This window comes from Pristis pectinata, chromosome 7 (genome assembly GCF_009764475.1).
Source record: "Pristis pectinata isolate sPriPec2 chromosome 7, sPriPec2.1.pri, whole genome shotgun sequence".
In the NCBI taxonomy this organism is placed as follows: domain Eukaryota; kingdom Metazoa; phylum Chordata; class Chondrichthyes; order Rhinopristiformes; family Pristidae; genus Pristis; species Pristis pectinata.
Window position 1 is genome coordinate 87,989,610 of NC_067411.1, and position 13,512 is coordinate 88,003,121.

At 40.7% G+C, this 13,512-nt stretch overlaps 1 protein-coding gene across 1 annotated transcript in view; it reads right to left on the reverse strand.

Annotated features, from left to right (window-relative positions):
* Nucleotides 1–1,150: 1,150 nt before the first annotated feature.
* The window catches only part of slc25a46 (solute carrier family 25 member 46), a 31,899-nt gene continuing 19,537 nt past the window's right edge, over nucleotides 1,151–13,512 (reverse strand). The window contains exons 7-8 of the mRNA XM_052019604.1: nucleotides 5,415–5,472; nucleotides 1,151–3,059 (exon numbers count right to left, since the gene is read on the reverse strand). Coding sequence (XP_051875564.1) covers nucleotides 2,481–3,059; nucleotides 5,415–5,472 — 637 coding nt within the window. The 3' untranslated portion in view covers nucleotides 1,151–2,480. The remainder of the gene's footprint in view (nucleotides 3,060–5,414; nucleotides 5,473–13,512) is intronic.

A 13,512-nucleotide genomic window follows, 5' to 3' on the forward strand; every position in this document is an offset into this window, starting at 1 on the left:
GGTCATAGGTTAATGTGACAGTGATCAAAAGGTCAATAAGTAACTATGCTCTTTAACTTAAACACTGGAGCAATCGATTGGCATCCTGATGCAGATTAGTCCCAACAATCATCAGGTATGATTCAACCGCAATTCTGGACTCGGTCAGAAAGCAACAAGATTTATGTAGCCTTCAATTTTATGACAAATTACTTGAATTCTCTCTTTAGAACAAAATTCAAGCAACAGATTTGAGAGAAACAATTTCAGGTGCATTATTGTTGCTAAAGTCTTTGTTCATAGTATCCAGCAGAGAGCACAACAAATTGTCACAACAAGCACAATTACTCCTTTTGACAGACTAATCTCAACTCTCAGTCCATCCTTTTAATTATGTGCTCTTTGCCTCAGATTTTTCTTCAGCTTGGTGCCCACCTCAGATGAGACTGGAGTCTAACACACTCCCCTAGCAAAAGCATTGGGAAGATACAAAGTATCCCTCTTTTTTTAGGCCATTTTTCTTTCCCACTGTATCTAAGCACTTTCTTTGAAGTCAACTGCTAGACTGCACTTAAGACTTCAGGAATATTTTACGTAATGTAAAGTCTGTAGATAACAGGTCTTCCACCAGTACTTTTCTGATAACACATGATCAGATAGAGACAATGTGGCAGAACTTGAGATATACATGTATATACCAGCAAATTTCCCATGAATTTCTTGGAATCAGTAATAGGGCAAGCATTTCCACAGTCACAATCATACAAAGAACTATCCTATTTCTCAATCTTGAAACAGAAAATGTTAAGGTTACTTGAGAAACTGAAAGTAGTTATATACATTGGATATTGTTTAACGTACAATTTGCATTCAATGAAAACTGCTATGAAGTAAACCTGGAACCAAGAATTTCCTTTCCATCATTTGGCAATCTACAAGCTAATTGCACTACTACAATCAATTCCATGCTCTTTTGAGACTTAAAGATTCAGTTTGAACATTCAAATAGTTAACAAATCCAAGTTATTATGTTTGGTACCTGTTGTGTTGCAGTGAATGAATACTATTCGCTTTCTCCCTTTCCTATCTTTCCTGAAGCCCACCAGCCCACCTCCCCGCACCACCTCCCCCCCCACCCCCGGCATAAGAAAAACAACATTTCAAAACAGACTTTAAAATTTCAATTTTTGTTTTAGAGACAAACCTGCACATTAACAATAGAGGAAGTTTCAAAGAGGAATGGTTATAAAAAATTAAAGATTACATACACTCACAGATGATGTTTAATACATCCCATTTCAAATTTATACTTTAATTCCATGCCAGTAATAAAGGTAAAATGTCAAAGTTTAGTCCCTTTAGAAATATTTAAATCGTGAAATTTAGTGAAAAACCATTGTACCATTTGATTGTGTTTAATCAGTGAAGCTACATTAGGAAATGAGATTGATAGGTTTCAGCAATTCATAATTTATAATGAATTAAATTGAAACTGTTGTGCAAATTGTAACTTCAAAATAATTTTCAATCAATGCATACGATTATATATGGGTAAAATCATGCATTGAAATAAGAGTGCAAGCTGTTATATAGAGGACTGCAGATGATGGGGCATTAAATACAAAGCTCAGATATTTGTCAATTATTTTCTTCCCATCTGATAATTTGTATATTTAGTTGACCAAACTGGCAAGCATTTGCCCTGGAAAAACAGATGTATATATTTGAATCCAGATCACAAATGGCACCAAGAGAATATATTAACCTTCATTAAGTTATTATGTTATGAATTGTACGGTGGTATTATTTAACACACTACATACAAAATAAAGCCACAGTCTTGATACCTTGAACTAAAGGAATTCAGTAAGGCAAAGCCAATCAAAATTAGTAAACAAAAACACTTTGCAATAATACAGTACTATAACTTGAACCACATATTAAGCCAAAATCATGATGATTCTCCCTTACCTATCATTTAATACTTTTATGCAGACAAATTCACTAGGGATGAAGAACTGGATCTGATCATATTGTGACACTTTCTGCGATAAAGGAAACGAGTCGGGGGCATGAAAATTATCTCCAATCATGGAGCAAGGTTGTTAAGTTCAGATGCTGATCAAAAATTATGAAAAAAAGCTCAATTAGTTATTTTCATATCAAGTAATAGAGAGGGATGTTATGGTGATGATCAATCTTTTTGCTTAATATTGTTTGGATGGATGCTGCATTAGGTCAGAAAATGCTATTTCAAAAGGAGAATCATGGAGAATAGCAGAGGTCACTTTTAAAGGACATTATAGGTCACAAATCAAGGGCAGTTTTACAATTTTACAAATATCTGTTACTTTTAAAGTTAGATTTTCACCAACTCAGTAGCTTAAACAGTTAACACAGTGCATTTTATTAGTGTTTCTAACATGCACTACAGAAAATTAATAATTTGTACTTCATGACTATGGGTTATTTACCTTACAATGACATCTTAAACTCCAGGATTAGGTAGCATTTTGCAACCATATAGAATATATAATTCTAGTTATCTGCAGCACAGCAGCGTGCAATGTGTACTGGACAAGAACTGCCCCAAAACCCTTATAGAAGCCAAAGATGCCTTCTTCTTTCTTGATTACATTAATGCAGTCTTTCATTCCTTCATACTGAGTGTTAATAGGAAGAACTTCATATCCATGGTCTGTGTTGTCAATGATGGTGCGAGTTCCTTGAATATGGAGGCGGTGAAGTACCGTTTCCAATGGGTAGACTAAAACATCAGCACAAAGATTTGCAACAAAACCAGCAATAAGTTCAGGGAAATAAGCATCCAGCACAGTTTGTACGGAACTAGAAGCATCAGTCGGGTATTGTTGTGATGCCTTTCTCCGTAGAAGAAATAGAATTAATTTCTGAATGATGGCACTGATGATGTAATGGAGCAGTCCATGCAGGACAGTTGGAAAGATTAAGACTCCAAGAGGAAGCAGACGCTTGCTATGTGGGACACCCATTCCCACCAGTCTGCATACACCTTCCTTCACACAATCCAATATTCCTGGATTGTCTCTAATGATTTCACTCTGGAAATATAATGCACAGTAAGTTATCCATTTTTAAAATATATTATATAGTATACACACACAGAAGTTACATTCCCAGAAAACAGTCCACATTGCAATTTTCTGTAGTGCGAACCCTTGCCAAAATGTTTTTTTCCCATATTTTGTGTTAAATAAGTTATTTTTTCCTCACATAAATTCTGAGAGAGTAAATTTTTTGTTATGTATCCCAAACTTTTGGCAGTGATTTGTGAATTCCATAAGGGCAAATGTATTATTTCAACAGAACATTTTCAACTGATTACATTCAAACAATTAATATTGGGTGAATTTTAGAAGGTCAAGGGGGAACTTCCAGAAGTAAAAGCAAAAATAGTTTGTGCTTTCATTAATTTCTTAGCATTGTACCTTCCATGACAATTAGCGACAGACTGACATATTTTGTTTGACAAAAGCATGGAAAATGTGCAACATAATCCCCGAGTGAAATGATGAAAAATGACTGATATTTGAGACTCCCTGCTTTCAATCCTTGTACCAGTCTCAACTTTCAGCATGCTTTGTGTGGTCTGGGTAAGGGCGTATGAAGGAAAACGATTCAGTGACACAAAACCAAGCTCAGGACTGGCACCCAAAGACATTCCAGGCCACGAGGGAAGCTGGAGATTTTTCTGTGCAGCTAAAGAAATAGAAATTGCTAGCAACACTCAGGACAGGCAGCATCTGTGGAAAGAGAAACAGAATCAATGTTTCAGGTTGAAAACTCTTTGTCAAATGCTTTGTTCTGACAAGAGTTCTTTGATCTGAAGCATTGACTGTTTCTCTTTCTACAAATGGTGACTGTTCTGCTGAGTGTCTCCAGCATTTTCTGTTTTTATTTCAGATTTCCAGCATCTGCATTTTTTTTTATTTTTCCACATGCAGCTAGAGAAGTCAGGAATTTAGCAAGTGACAGTTAGACTCATTGATTCACAATGCTGAATAATGGTAATGGTGATGACACCTTGGGAATGCAATTGGAACTGATCCACAAGGGAGCATAGATACTACCCTTGTGAAAGGTATCACCAAGTGGGTGCAGAATATTTTTGGAGAGGGAGGGGAAGCCTCAGTCAAAAGAAGGCAGAGAATTGATGTCACACAGTTAGCTTCAGGAAATAGGGATGAATTTAGAGAATAGAGCCTCAGAAGGTGATAATCTATGGATTAAGCCCCATACAATGTGTGTGCTGGTGAGTATATGAACAAACTTAGGTAGTTAACAATGTAAATGAACAAATGGCACAGAATTCAGGCTTCAGGTTTCTGCAACAATTCTGAGACAAGAGAAACCCGGACCAATATCTGTGGTGTGGTGTGGAATTTATAATTTTGGGGGGGGGGCTCTGATATGAAATACTAGAGAAGAAACAAGGTGCAGAGAGTACCAAAGGAGACAGAAGCATCTAGCGCAAAGACTGGCTCAGATAGGGCAAGTGCAAGGCAGTCCAAGATAGCTAACAAAAAAACTGATGATGCTGAAGATGGATTTGGAGTAGATGTGGAACACAAAATTGGTGAGCTGCAGGCAGACGATTGCACATTGGAACATGACATACTGATTATTACAAGAAACAGGTCTCTCAAAAGAAAAAAAAGTGGGAGTTTTTGTCAACAGAGACTTCAAGAGTGCTTTACAGATGTAGGTACATATTCAGTAATACATACACTGAATTGACGAAAAATTGGCAACATAACTGGGAAAATTTAAAAGTTTACACCAGAGTTTAATACTTTACATAGGTGTGCTACTAAGCAGAGTTAACAATGAAAAATAAATGGCTGAGAATACAGCTTAAAAGCCCAAGTGCACTGTTACTGGAAAACAACATGTTAACAATAAGGGGATATCAACTGCTTCTCTAATTTCAGACAGATCATAGCTCTTTTCCGAAGAATCCCTCCGATTAATCAATGCAATTTTCCAATTTTAGTTTGGATTTTGAAATCCTTAGATGCAAATTTTCTGAATAGAAAACTGCTATTGAAAAACAAAAGGAGGGCAGCAATTTCTGGAAATTTGTGGAAATCATAATAAAATTTTGGGGAATTATTAATTAAATGCTCAATAATAAAATTCAAATAGGTTACACTACTAAGAATCATTCAGTTCAAAGATTCCCATTTGGTACTGTTTTATTATTAATGGAGTTTTGATCACTTCTACTATAATCTTTGGATGTAGTTTTAACCAACAGTGAATAAATAGTTGTGACATCATTTACCAAATTTCCAAATTCTACTTAGTATTGACCACTGGGAATCAATTTGAATACAAGCCAACCATTTATGCCCTTCTATACAAAACACAAGTTAATACACAAAATGAAAACTTACCTGCACAGTTTCGATTAAACTAGCTGAGTAAAAAGGCATTGCCACAGCACATGTCAACCTGCAAGAGACAAGTTATTAAAAAAAAATTAGTCTAAGCAAAACTACCAAAGGCTCATAAACATGTTCAAATCACTCCAAAATCTATTCACTTTAAACCATTCATTACCTTTTTAAGGGGAAAGTTCTAAGATAAAGCAGAAAATGGGACCATTTTGATTTCCTCTGCTGCTGTACCACCACTCATCTAAGAACAAATGTAATTGGACCCTCAAGCCTGCTCTGACATTCATCAAGATCATGGCTTCTACCTCAATGCCATTTTCCTGAACTACCCCATATCCCTTGATTCCCCTAATTAACCAGAAATTTATCAGTTTCATTGAGAGAACCTCTACAGACCTGCCTGGTAGAGAATTTTGACCACCCTCCGCATGAAGGTTTATTTTCATGCAGAGCTAAATGAGTAAATAAATACCTGCTAAATAAGTGCCAGCTATTGAGCCTGTGAATCCTAGTCTAGGCTCCTCAGTTTGGGAAAACATCCATTCTGCCAAGCCCTGTAATGAACCCCTCTTTTTCTCAATGCTGGAACACACAGGCCTAGTCTACTCAATTTTTCCCCTCGTTCGGCAAACCTGCCATCGCTGAAGCCAGTGTAGTGAACCATTTGCTGCATTGCTTCTACAGCAATTACATCCTTCAGCAAGATGACCAAATCTGCACACAATACTCCTGAGGCAGTCTTTCCAAGGCCCCATATAACTGAAGACATAAGAGACTGCAGATGCTGGAATCTCAAGCAACAATCTGCTGGAGGAACTCAGTGGGTCGGGTCGAAACCCTGCATCAGGACTTGCAGAAAGAAGCGGAGGGGGATGGCAGTGTATAAAGACTGAACATCCATAGTGAAGATGAGGTGGTGGGGGCAGAGAATTGGGAGTTATCAAAATGGTGGAGGACATGCAAGGTGTCCCGAATGTAGGTAGGAAGGGACTGGACAAAGAAAGACAGGATAGAATCAAAGTATGAAGAGACAAATTCAGAGAGGCAAGAGCAGGCTTGAAACAATGAGCCTCCCAGGACAGTCCTCTTTGTGGAACTTGGGTAAGAGACAGAAGCGGGAGGATTAGGGTTGGGGCACCATCAGTTTGGAGGCTGTGGAGGGGAGATCTCCTAATGATGAGATCTGTGACAGTGTGGGAGATGGTGGCCTGGTGTTAGTTGATGTAGTCATGGTGCAAGGGTTGGTATGAGGAGGTATCCGAGAGCTGTTGTCTCTCCAAGGTAGAGGTCAGTCCGCCAGACAACAACTCTTGACTGTGGGTTTGGTAATGAGGTTGCGATTGGTGCAAAGTCAGAATGAGCGGGCCAAGGGAGTGGAAAAGTCGAGGTGGTTGGTGAGGTGGCAGCAACTGGAGATAAACAAGGTCAAGAGAAGATAAAAGGCCAGAAGGGAGTGTCCAAGAGGAAGGGGAGCGTTGGAGACAAGAAGGGGTCATCAGTGAAGGGGTGAGGACTCCTTGCCAAGCAGAGGCGACGGAAGAAGAGCTCGATATCATTATGGGCCCGGACCTCAGTCCAAATGCAGGGTTTTGACCTGAAACGGCGGCAATTGCCCCCCCCCCCCCCCCCCCCCAAGATGCTGCTTGACCCCCAGAATTCCTCCAACAGGTTGTTGTCCCATATAATTGCAAATCACTGCAGATGCTGGAAGTCTGAAATTAAAACAGAAAATGCTGGAAAGACTCAAGTCAGGCAGCAGATGTGAAAAGAGAAACAGAGTTAACATTTTAAGTCAACGACCCTTCATCCGAACTTTTCAATTCCAGTATTTTCTGTACAACGGGTCAACTGTACTCAAATCCTTTCATAATAAAGGACAACATATTACTTGTCTTAATTGTTGCTGAATCTGCACATTAGCCTTCAGTGATTTGGGTAGAAAGGATCCCTTTGAACATCAACATTATTCAATCAGCCACGTAAAAAAAATCTGCTTTTCTGTTTTGTAGATCAAAGTAGATAACCACATTCTTCCACATTATAGTACCACATGCCTGCTCACTCACTCAGCTTTTCTATGTCCCCTTGAAACCTCTTTGCATTTTCCCCTGTACTCTCAATCCCACCTACTTTTGTATCACCTATTCAAAACGGATGGGTTACACCTGAACTCAAAGGGTACCAATATCCTGGCGGGAACGTTTAATCTAGCTGTTAGGGAGGGTTTAAACTAATTTGGCAGGGGGGAAGGAAACCAGGGTGTTAGGGTCGAGGAAGAGGAAAATAGAAACAAGTCAAAGATAGTGTGCAGCAAAGATGGCAAGAAGGGCAGGCAGGTGAAAAGACAGGATAATTTGCTGTGCAAAAGAAATACAGCGAAATCGGTAGCAGATACTGGTCTAAATGTACTGTATTGAAATGCACATAGCATTAGAAATAAAGTGGATGACCTTGTAGTACAGCTACAGATTAAAAGGTATGACATTGTGGCGATCATCGAGTCATGGCTTAGTGATGGATGTGATTGGGAGCTGAATGTCCAGGAGTACACAGTGTATAGGAAAGACAGGCGGGCAGGTAGAGGGGGTGACGTGGCCCTGATGGTAAGCAACGATATTAAATCAATAGAAAGACGGGGCATAGGATCAGAAGAGGTAGAATCCTTATGGGTTGAGTTAAGGAATGACAAGGGTAACAGGACTCTAATAGCAGTTATATACAGGCCCCCTAACAGCAGCCGAGATGTGGACTACAAGTTACAGCTGGAAATAGAAAAAGCATGTCAGAGAGACAATGTCAAAATAATTATGGGGGATTTTAACATGAAAGTGGATTGGGAAAGTCAGGAAGATACTGGATCTCAGGAAAGAGTTTGTGGGATGTCTACAGAATGGCTTTTTGGAGCAGCTTGTTGATCAGCCCACCAGGGGATCAGCTGTTTTGGATTGGGTGCTGTGTAATGAACCTGAAGTGATTAGGAAACTAAAGGTAAAGGAACCCTTAGGAAGTAGTGATCATAATATGGTTGAGTTCAGTTTCAAATTTGAAAATGAGAAGCTGATTATCAGGTGTGTCAATATTTCAGTGGAACAAAGGAAGTGGCATGAGAGAGGAACTGGCCCAAATTGATGGGAAAAGTAAGCTAGATGGAGGGACGGCAGAGCAGAAATGGATGAAATTTCTACAAATGAGGAAAGCGCAGGATAGATATATTCCAAGAAAGAAGAAAATTATGAGTGGAAAAATGGCACAAACGTGGCTAACGAGAGAGGTTAAGGCTAAAATAAAAGCAAAAGGGAGGGCATACAAGGAAGCAAAAATTAGTGGGAAAACAGAAGACTGGGAAACTTTTAAAAACTTACAGAAAGAAACTAAGAAAGTCATTAGGAAAGAAAAGGTGAATTATGAAAGGAAGTTGGCAGATAATATACAAAAGGATACTAAGAGTTTTTTTTAAATATATGAAGAGTAAAAGAGAGACACGGGTAGATATAGCACCAATTGAAAATGGTACTGGAGAAATTATAATGGGCAACAACGAGATGGCAGAGGAACTAAATGAGTATTTTGCATCAGTCTTCACTGTGGAAGACATCAGCAATATACCTGGTAGTCAGGGGTCTCAGGGGATAGAATTGAGTACAGTCAAGATTACTAGAGAGAAGGTGCTCGGGAAGCTAAATGGACTAAGGACAGATAAGTCTCCCGAACCGGATGAAGTGCACCCTCGGGTTCTGAAGGTGGCGGCTTTAGAAATTGTGGAGGCATTGGAGATGATTTTCCAGGAATCAATAAACTCTGGCATGTTTCCGGAGGACTGGAAGGTCGCAAATGTACTTCTGCTGTTTAAGAAAGGAGGGAGGCAGCAAAATGAAAATTACAGGCCTATTAGTCTGACATCGGTGGTTGGAAAGTTATTGCAGTCGATCCTCAAGGACGAGGTTATGGAATACCTAGAGGTACATGACAAGATAGGTCCAAGTTAGCATGGTTTCGTGAAGGGAAGATCCTGCCTGACCAACTTACTGGAATTTTCTGAGGTAATCTCAAGTAGGATGGACAAGGGAGAGGCTGTGGATGTTGTGTATTTGGATTTTCAAAAGGCCTTCGACAAGGTGCCACACAAGAGGCTGCTTAATAAGATGAGAGCCCATGGAATTACAGGAAAGATATTAGAATAGGTGGAGTATTGACTGATAGGCAGAAAGCAAAGGGTGGGAATAAAGGGATCCTGTTCTGGTTGGCGGCCGGTTACTAGTGGTGTTCCGCAGGGGTCACTGTTGGGGCTGCTTCTTTTTACACTGTATATCGATGATTTAGATTATGGAATAAATGGTTTTGTGGCTAAGTTTGCAGATGACACCAAGATAGGTGGAGGAGCAGGAAGTGTTGAAGAAACAGGAAGGTTGCAGAGAGATTTAGACAGTTTAGGAGAATGGGCAAAGAAATGACAGATGAGATACAATGTAGAGAAATGTGCAGTTGTACACTTTGGACGAATAAATAAACGGGCAGATTATCTAGTTGGGGAGAAAATTCAAAATTCAGAAGTGCAGAGAAACTTGGGGGTCCTCATGCAGGATACCCTCAAGGTTAACCACCAGGTTGGATCGGCAGTAAGGAAAGCGAATGCTATGATGGCATTCATTTCAAGAGGAATAACGTATAAAAGTAAGGATGTGTTGATGATCCTCTATAGGGCACTGATGAGACCTCATTTGGAATACTGTGTGCAGTTTTGGGCCCCTTATCTTAGGAAGGATGTACTGACGTTGGAGAGGTTCAGAGAAGATTTACGAGGATGATTCCCAGAATGAAAGGGCTTACATACGAGGAGCGTTTGTCGGATCTTGGACTTTATTCTTGGAGTACAGAAGAATGAGAGGGGACCTCATAGAAACATTTCAAATGTTGAAAGGACTGGACAGAGTCGATGTGACTAAGTTGTTTCCCTTGGTGGGCGAGTCCAGGACAAGAAGGCACAGTCTTAGAATTAGAGGGTATCCATTTAGAACAGAGATGAGAAGAAATTTCTTTAGCCTGAGGGTCGTGGATTTATGGAATTCGTTGCCACGTACAGCTGTGGAGGCCCAATCATTGGGGGTGTTTAAAGAGGAGATTGATAGGTATCTAATTAGTCAGGGTATCAAGGGATATGGGGAAAAGGCCGGGAATTGGGGCTAGATGGGAGAATAGTTTAGCTCATGGTGAAGTGACGGAGCAGACTCGATGCGCCGAATTGCTTACTTCTGTTCCTTTGTCTTGTGATCTGCAAATTTGGAAGATACTGAAAAACTCAATAATCCCACACCTTTGAGCTTTTGCTGGTGCCAGACTGGCAGATTTTCTGGACCACTGGATGTTATTCCTTATTAATACATCAACACATCTTTAATTCATTTCGTTTTGATGTTACACAATGGAATAACTAATTTGTCAGTGCACTAGGTGAGTTTAAAGACAGTGAGAGAAACAAAATCCAGTGGGTTTAAAGGGAGCGTGAGAAACTGGGCCCCAAAGCCAAATCATCAACTTGAGAAAGATGCATTTATTCCACAGTTAGCTTTCTGCATAACCACAATGTGCAATGCCAGTGCATTATCCCCAACTTCTTGTGCTCTGACCTTGTTGACCTAGCTCGTGTGGTACCTTATCGAAAGCCTACTGAAAAGATAAGATAGAAATATAAGATATCTTTATTAGTCACATGTACATCGAAATACACAGTGAAATGCATCTCTTGCGTAGAGTGTTCTGGGGGCAGCCCACAAATGTCACCACGCTTCTGGCGTCAACGTAGCATGCCCACAACTCCCTAACCCGTGCGTCTTTGGAAGGTGGGAGGAAACCCGAGCACCCGGAGGAAACCCATGCAGATACAGGGAGAACGTACAAACTCCTTACAGACAGTGGCCAGAACTAAACCCGGGTCGCTGGCGCTGTAAAGCGTTACGCTAACTGCTACACTACCGTGCCTGCCCAAAATTACATGGGTTACTTCGGCCTGGACCCACTGCTCCCGTAGTTGGCAGGATTCGAACATGCACGGGGAAACACCACCGGATTTCTAGTCTATCGCCTTAACCACTCGGCCACGACACCACTGGGTTCCCCCACTCCAAATATTCTGCTAGTCACATCCTCAAACAACTTGAAAAAGCTTTTTTGAATTTTCCATAAATGCCACTGGAAAGCTCATGTTGCTAATTTACAACATGAAGCAGTCCTAGTGTGGTGATTGCAGCAATTTTTCTATCTACCACATTAAGATGTGTTATTGATGACACAGTTGTACAAGGAACGTGGCACAAATCTTTGCTCTCTCTGCTCCTCTCTCCTGTGCCTGGAAACTGGTGGAGGGCTCAACCCTATGCTGGTGTTCCTGTGGCAACATAACCACATGACGCAGTGTGGAATGAGTCACTGAGACAGTATGCAATGGTTGCCTGTGTGGGCTGGTGCTGGCCGAGTTGAGGCAAGTTGTGCAGCTGCTCAGCGCTGATATGAGGGGTTGAGGGCTGCATCCTGGCCAGTGCGATGAGTGAGTCAATGCTATGTCAACGCACTGCCCAGATCCTATAGACTGTATCATAGAATATAGGGGTTTGCACCAGGTTCCTGCCACAGCAGCTCACAGCCCAGGTGAATGTCTTTTTTAAAGTATGGAGACATGTTCTTATGAATTTTCAGATTTCAGGTGCAAGAGTGCCAAAACAAATCAGCTCTGAGGTGTAACATTAAGCAGGGTAGCAGTGTAGTTAAATATGTAGAAAATACCAAATCAAAAAATGATGTTGAATCCGAGTCGATTCAGAAATTAAAAGATAAAAAATAAACACATACAGAAAAGTTAAATAAAAACAGTAAATGACAAAAATTGCAACTTTAGAAATAGCTTCATATGAAAAAGAACGATTTTAGTGGTTTTCATAAGCAAATTCTCAATATCTCTGATTACTGTGGAACAGCAACAAAGGAAGAAAATAAGAAAGCTTTATTATACATTTAGAACAATACAAATCTGATCAGGTCATGGAGCGTATTCTGCCTGGAGGTCGGTGACCAGTGGTGTCCCGCAGGGATCTGTTCTGGGACCCCTGCTCTTTGTGATTTTTATAAATGTCTTGGATGAGGATGTGGAAGGGTGGGTTAGTAAGTTTGCTGATGATACAAAGGTTGGTGGTGTTGTGGATAGTGTAGAAGGTTGCTGTAGATTACAACAGGATATTGATAGAATGCAGAGCTGGGCTGAGAAGTGGCAGATGGAGTTCAACCCGGATAAGTGTGAAATGATACACTTCAGGAGATCGAATTTGAAGTCAAGATACAAGGTTAATGGGCAGGCCTCTTAGCAGTGTGGAGGAACAGAGGGATCTTGGGGTCCACGTCCATAGATCCCTCATGGTTGCCACGCAGGTCGATAGGGTTGTTAAGAAGGCGTATGGAGTGTGGGCCTTCATTAGTCGGGGTATTGAGTTCAAGAGCCACGGGGTGATGTTGCAGCTCTATAGAACTCTGGTCAGACCACACTTGTGGAGTATTGCATTCAGTTCTGATCGCCTCATTATAGAAAGGATGTGGAAGCTTTAGAGAGGGTGCAGAGGAGATTTACCAGGATGTTGCCTGGATTGGAGAGCATATCTTGAGGATAGGTTGAGCGAGCTAGGCCTTTTCTCTTTGAAGAGGAGGAGGATGAGAGGTGATTTGATAGAAGTGTACAAGATGATAAGAGGCATGGATCAAGTGGACAGTCAGAGACTTTTTCCCAGGGCGACAATGGCTAACACGAGGGGTCATAATTTTAAGGTGATTGGAGGAAGGTATAAGGGGGATGTCAGGGGTAAGTTTTTGTTTTAGACAGAGAGTGGTGGGTGCGTGGAATGCATTGCTGGCAGATACATTAGGGACACTTAAGAGACTCTTAGACAGGCACATGAATGATAGAAAAATAAGGGGTTATGTGGGAGGGAAGGGTTAGGTAGATCTTAGAGCAGGATAAAATGTCAGCACAACATTGTGGGCTGAAGGGCCTGTACTGTGCTGTAGTGTTTTATGTCATGTTAAAAATACTGGATCTAGTTCTTCTCAGTAAAAC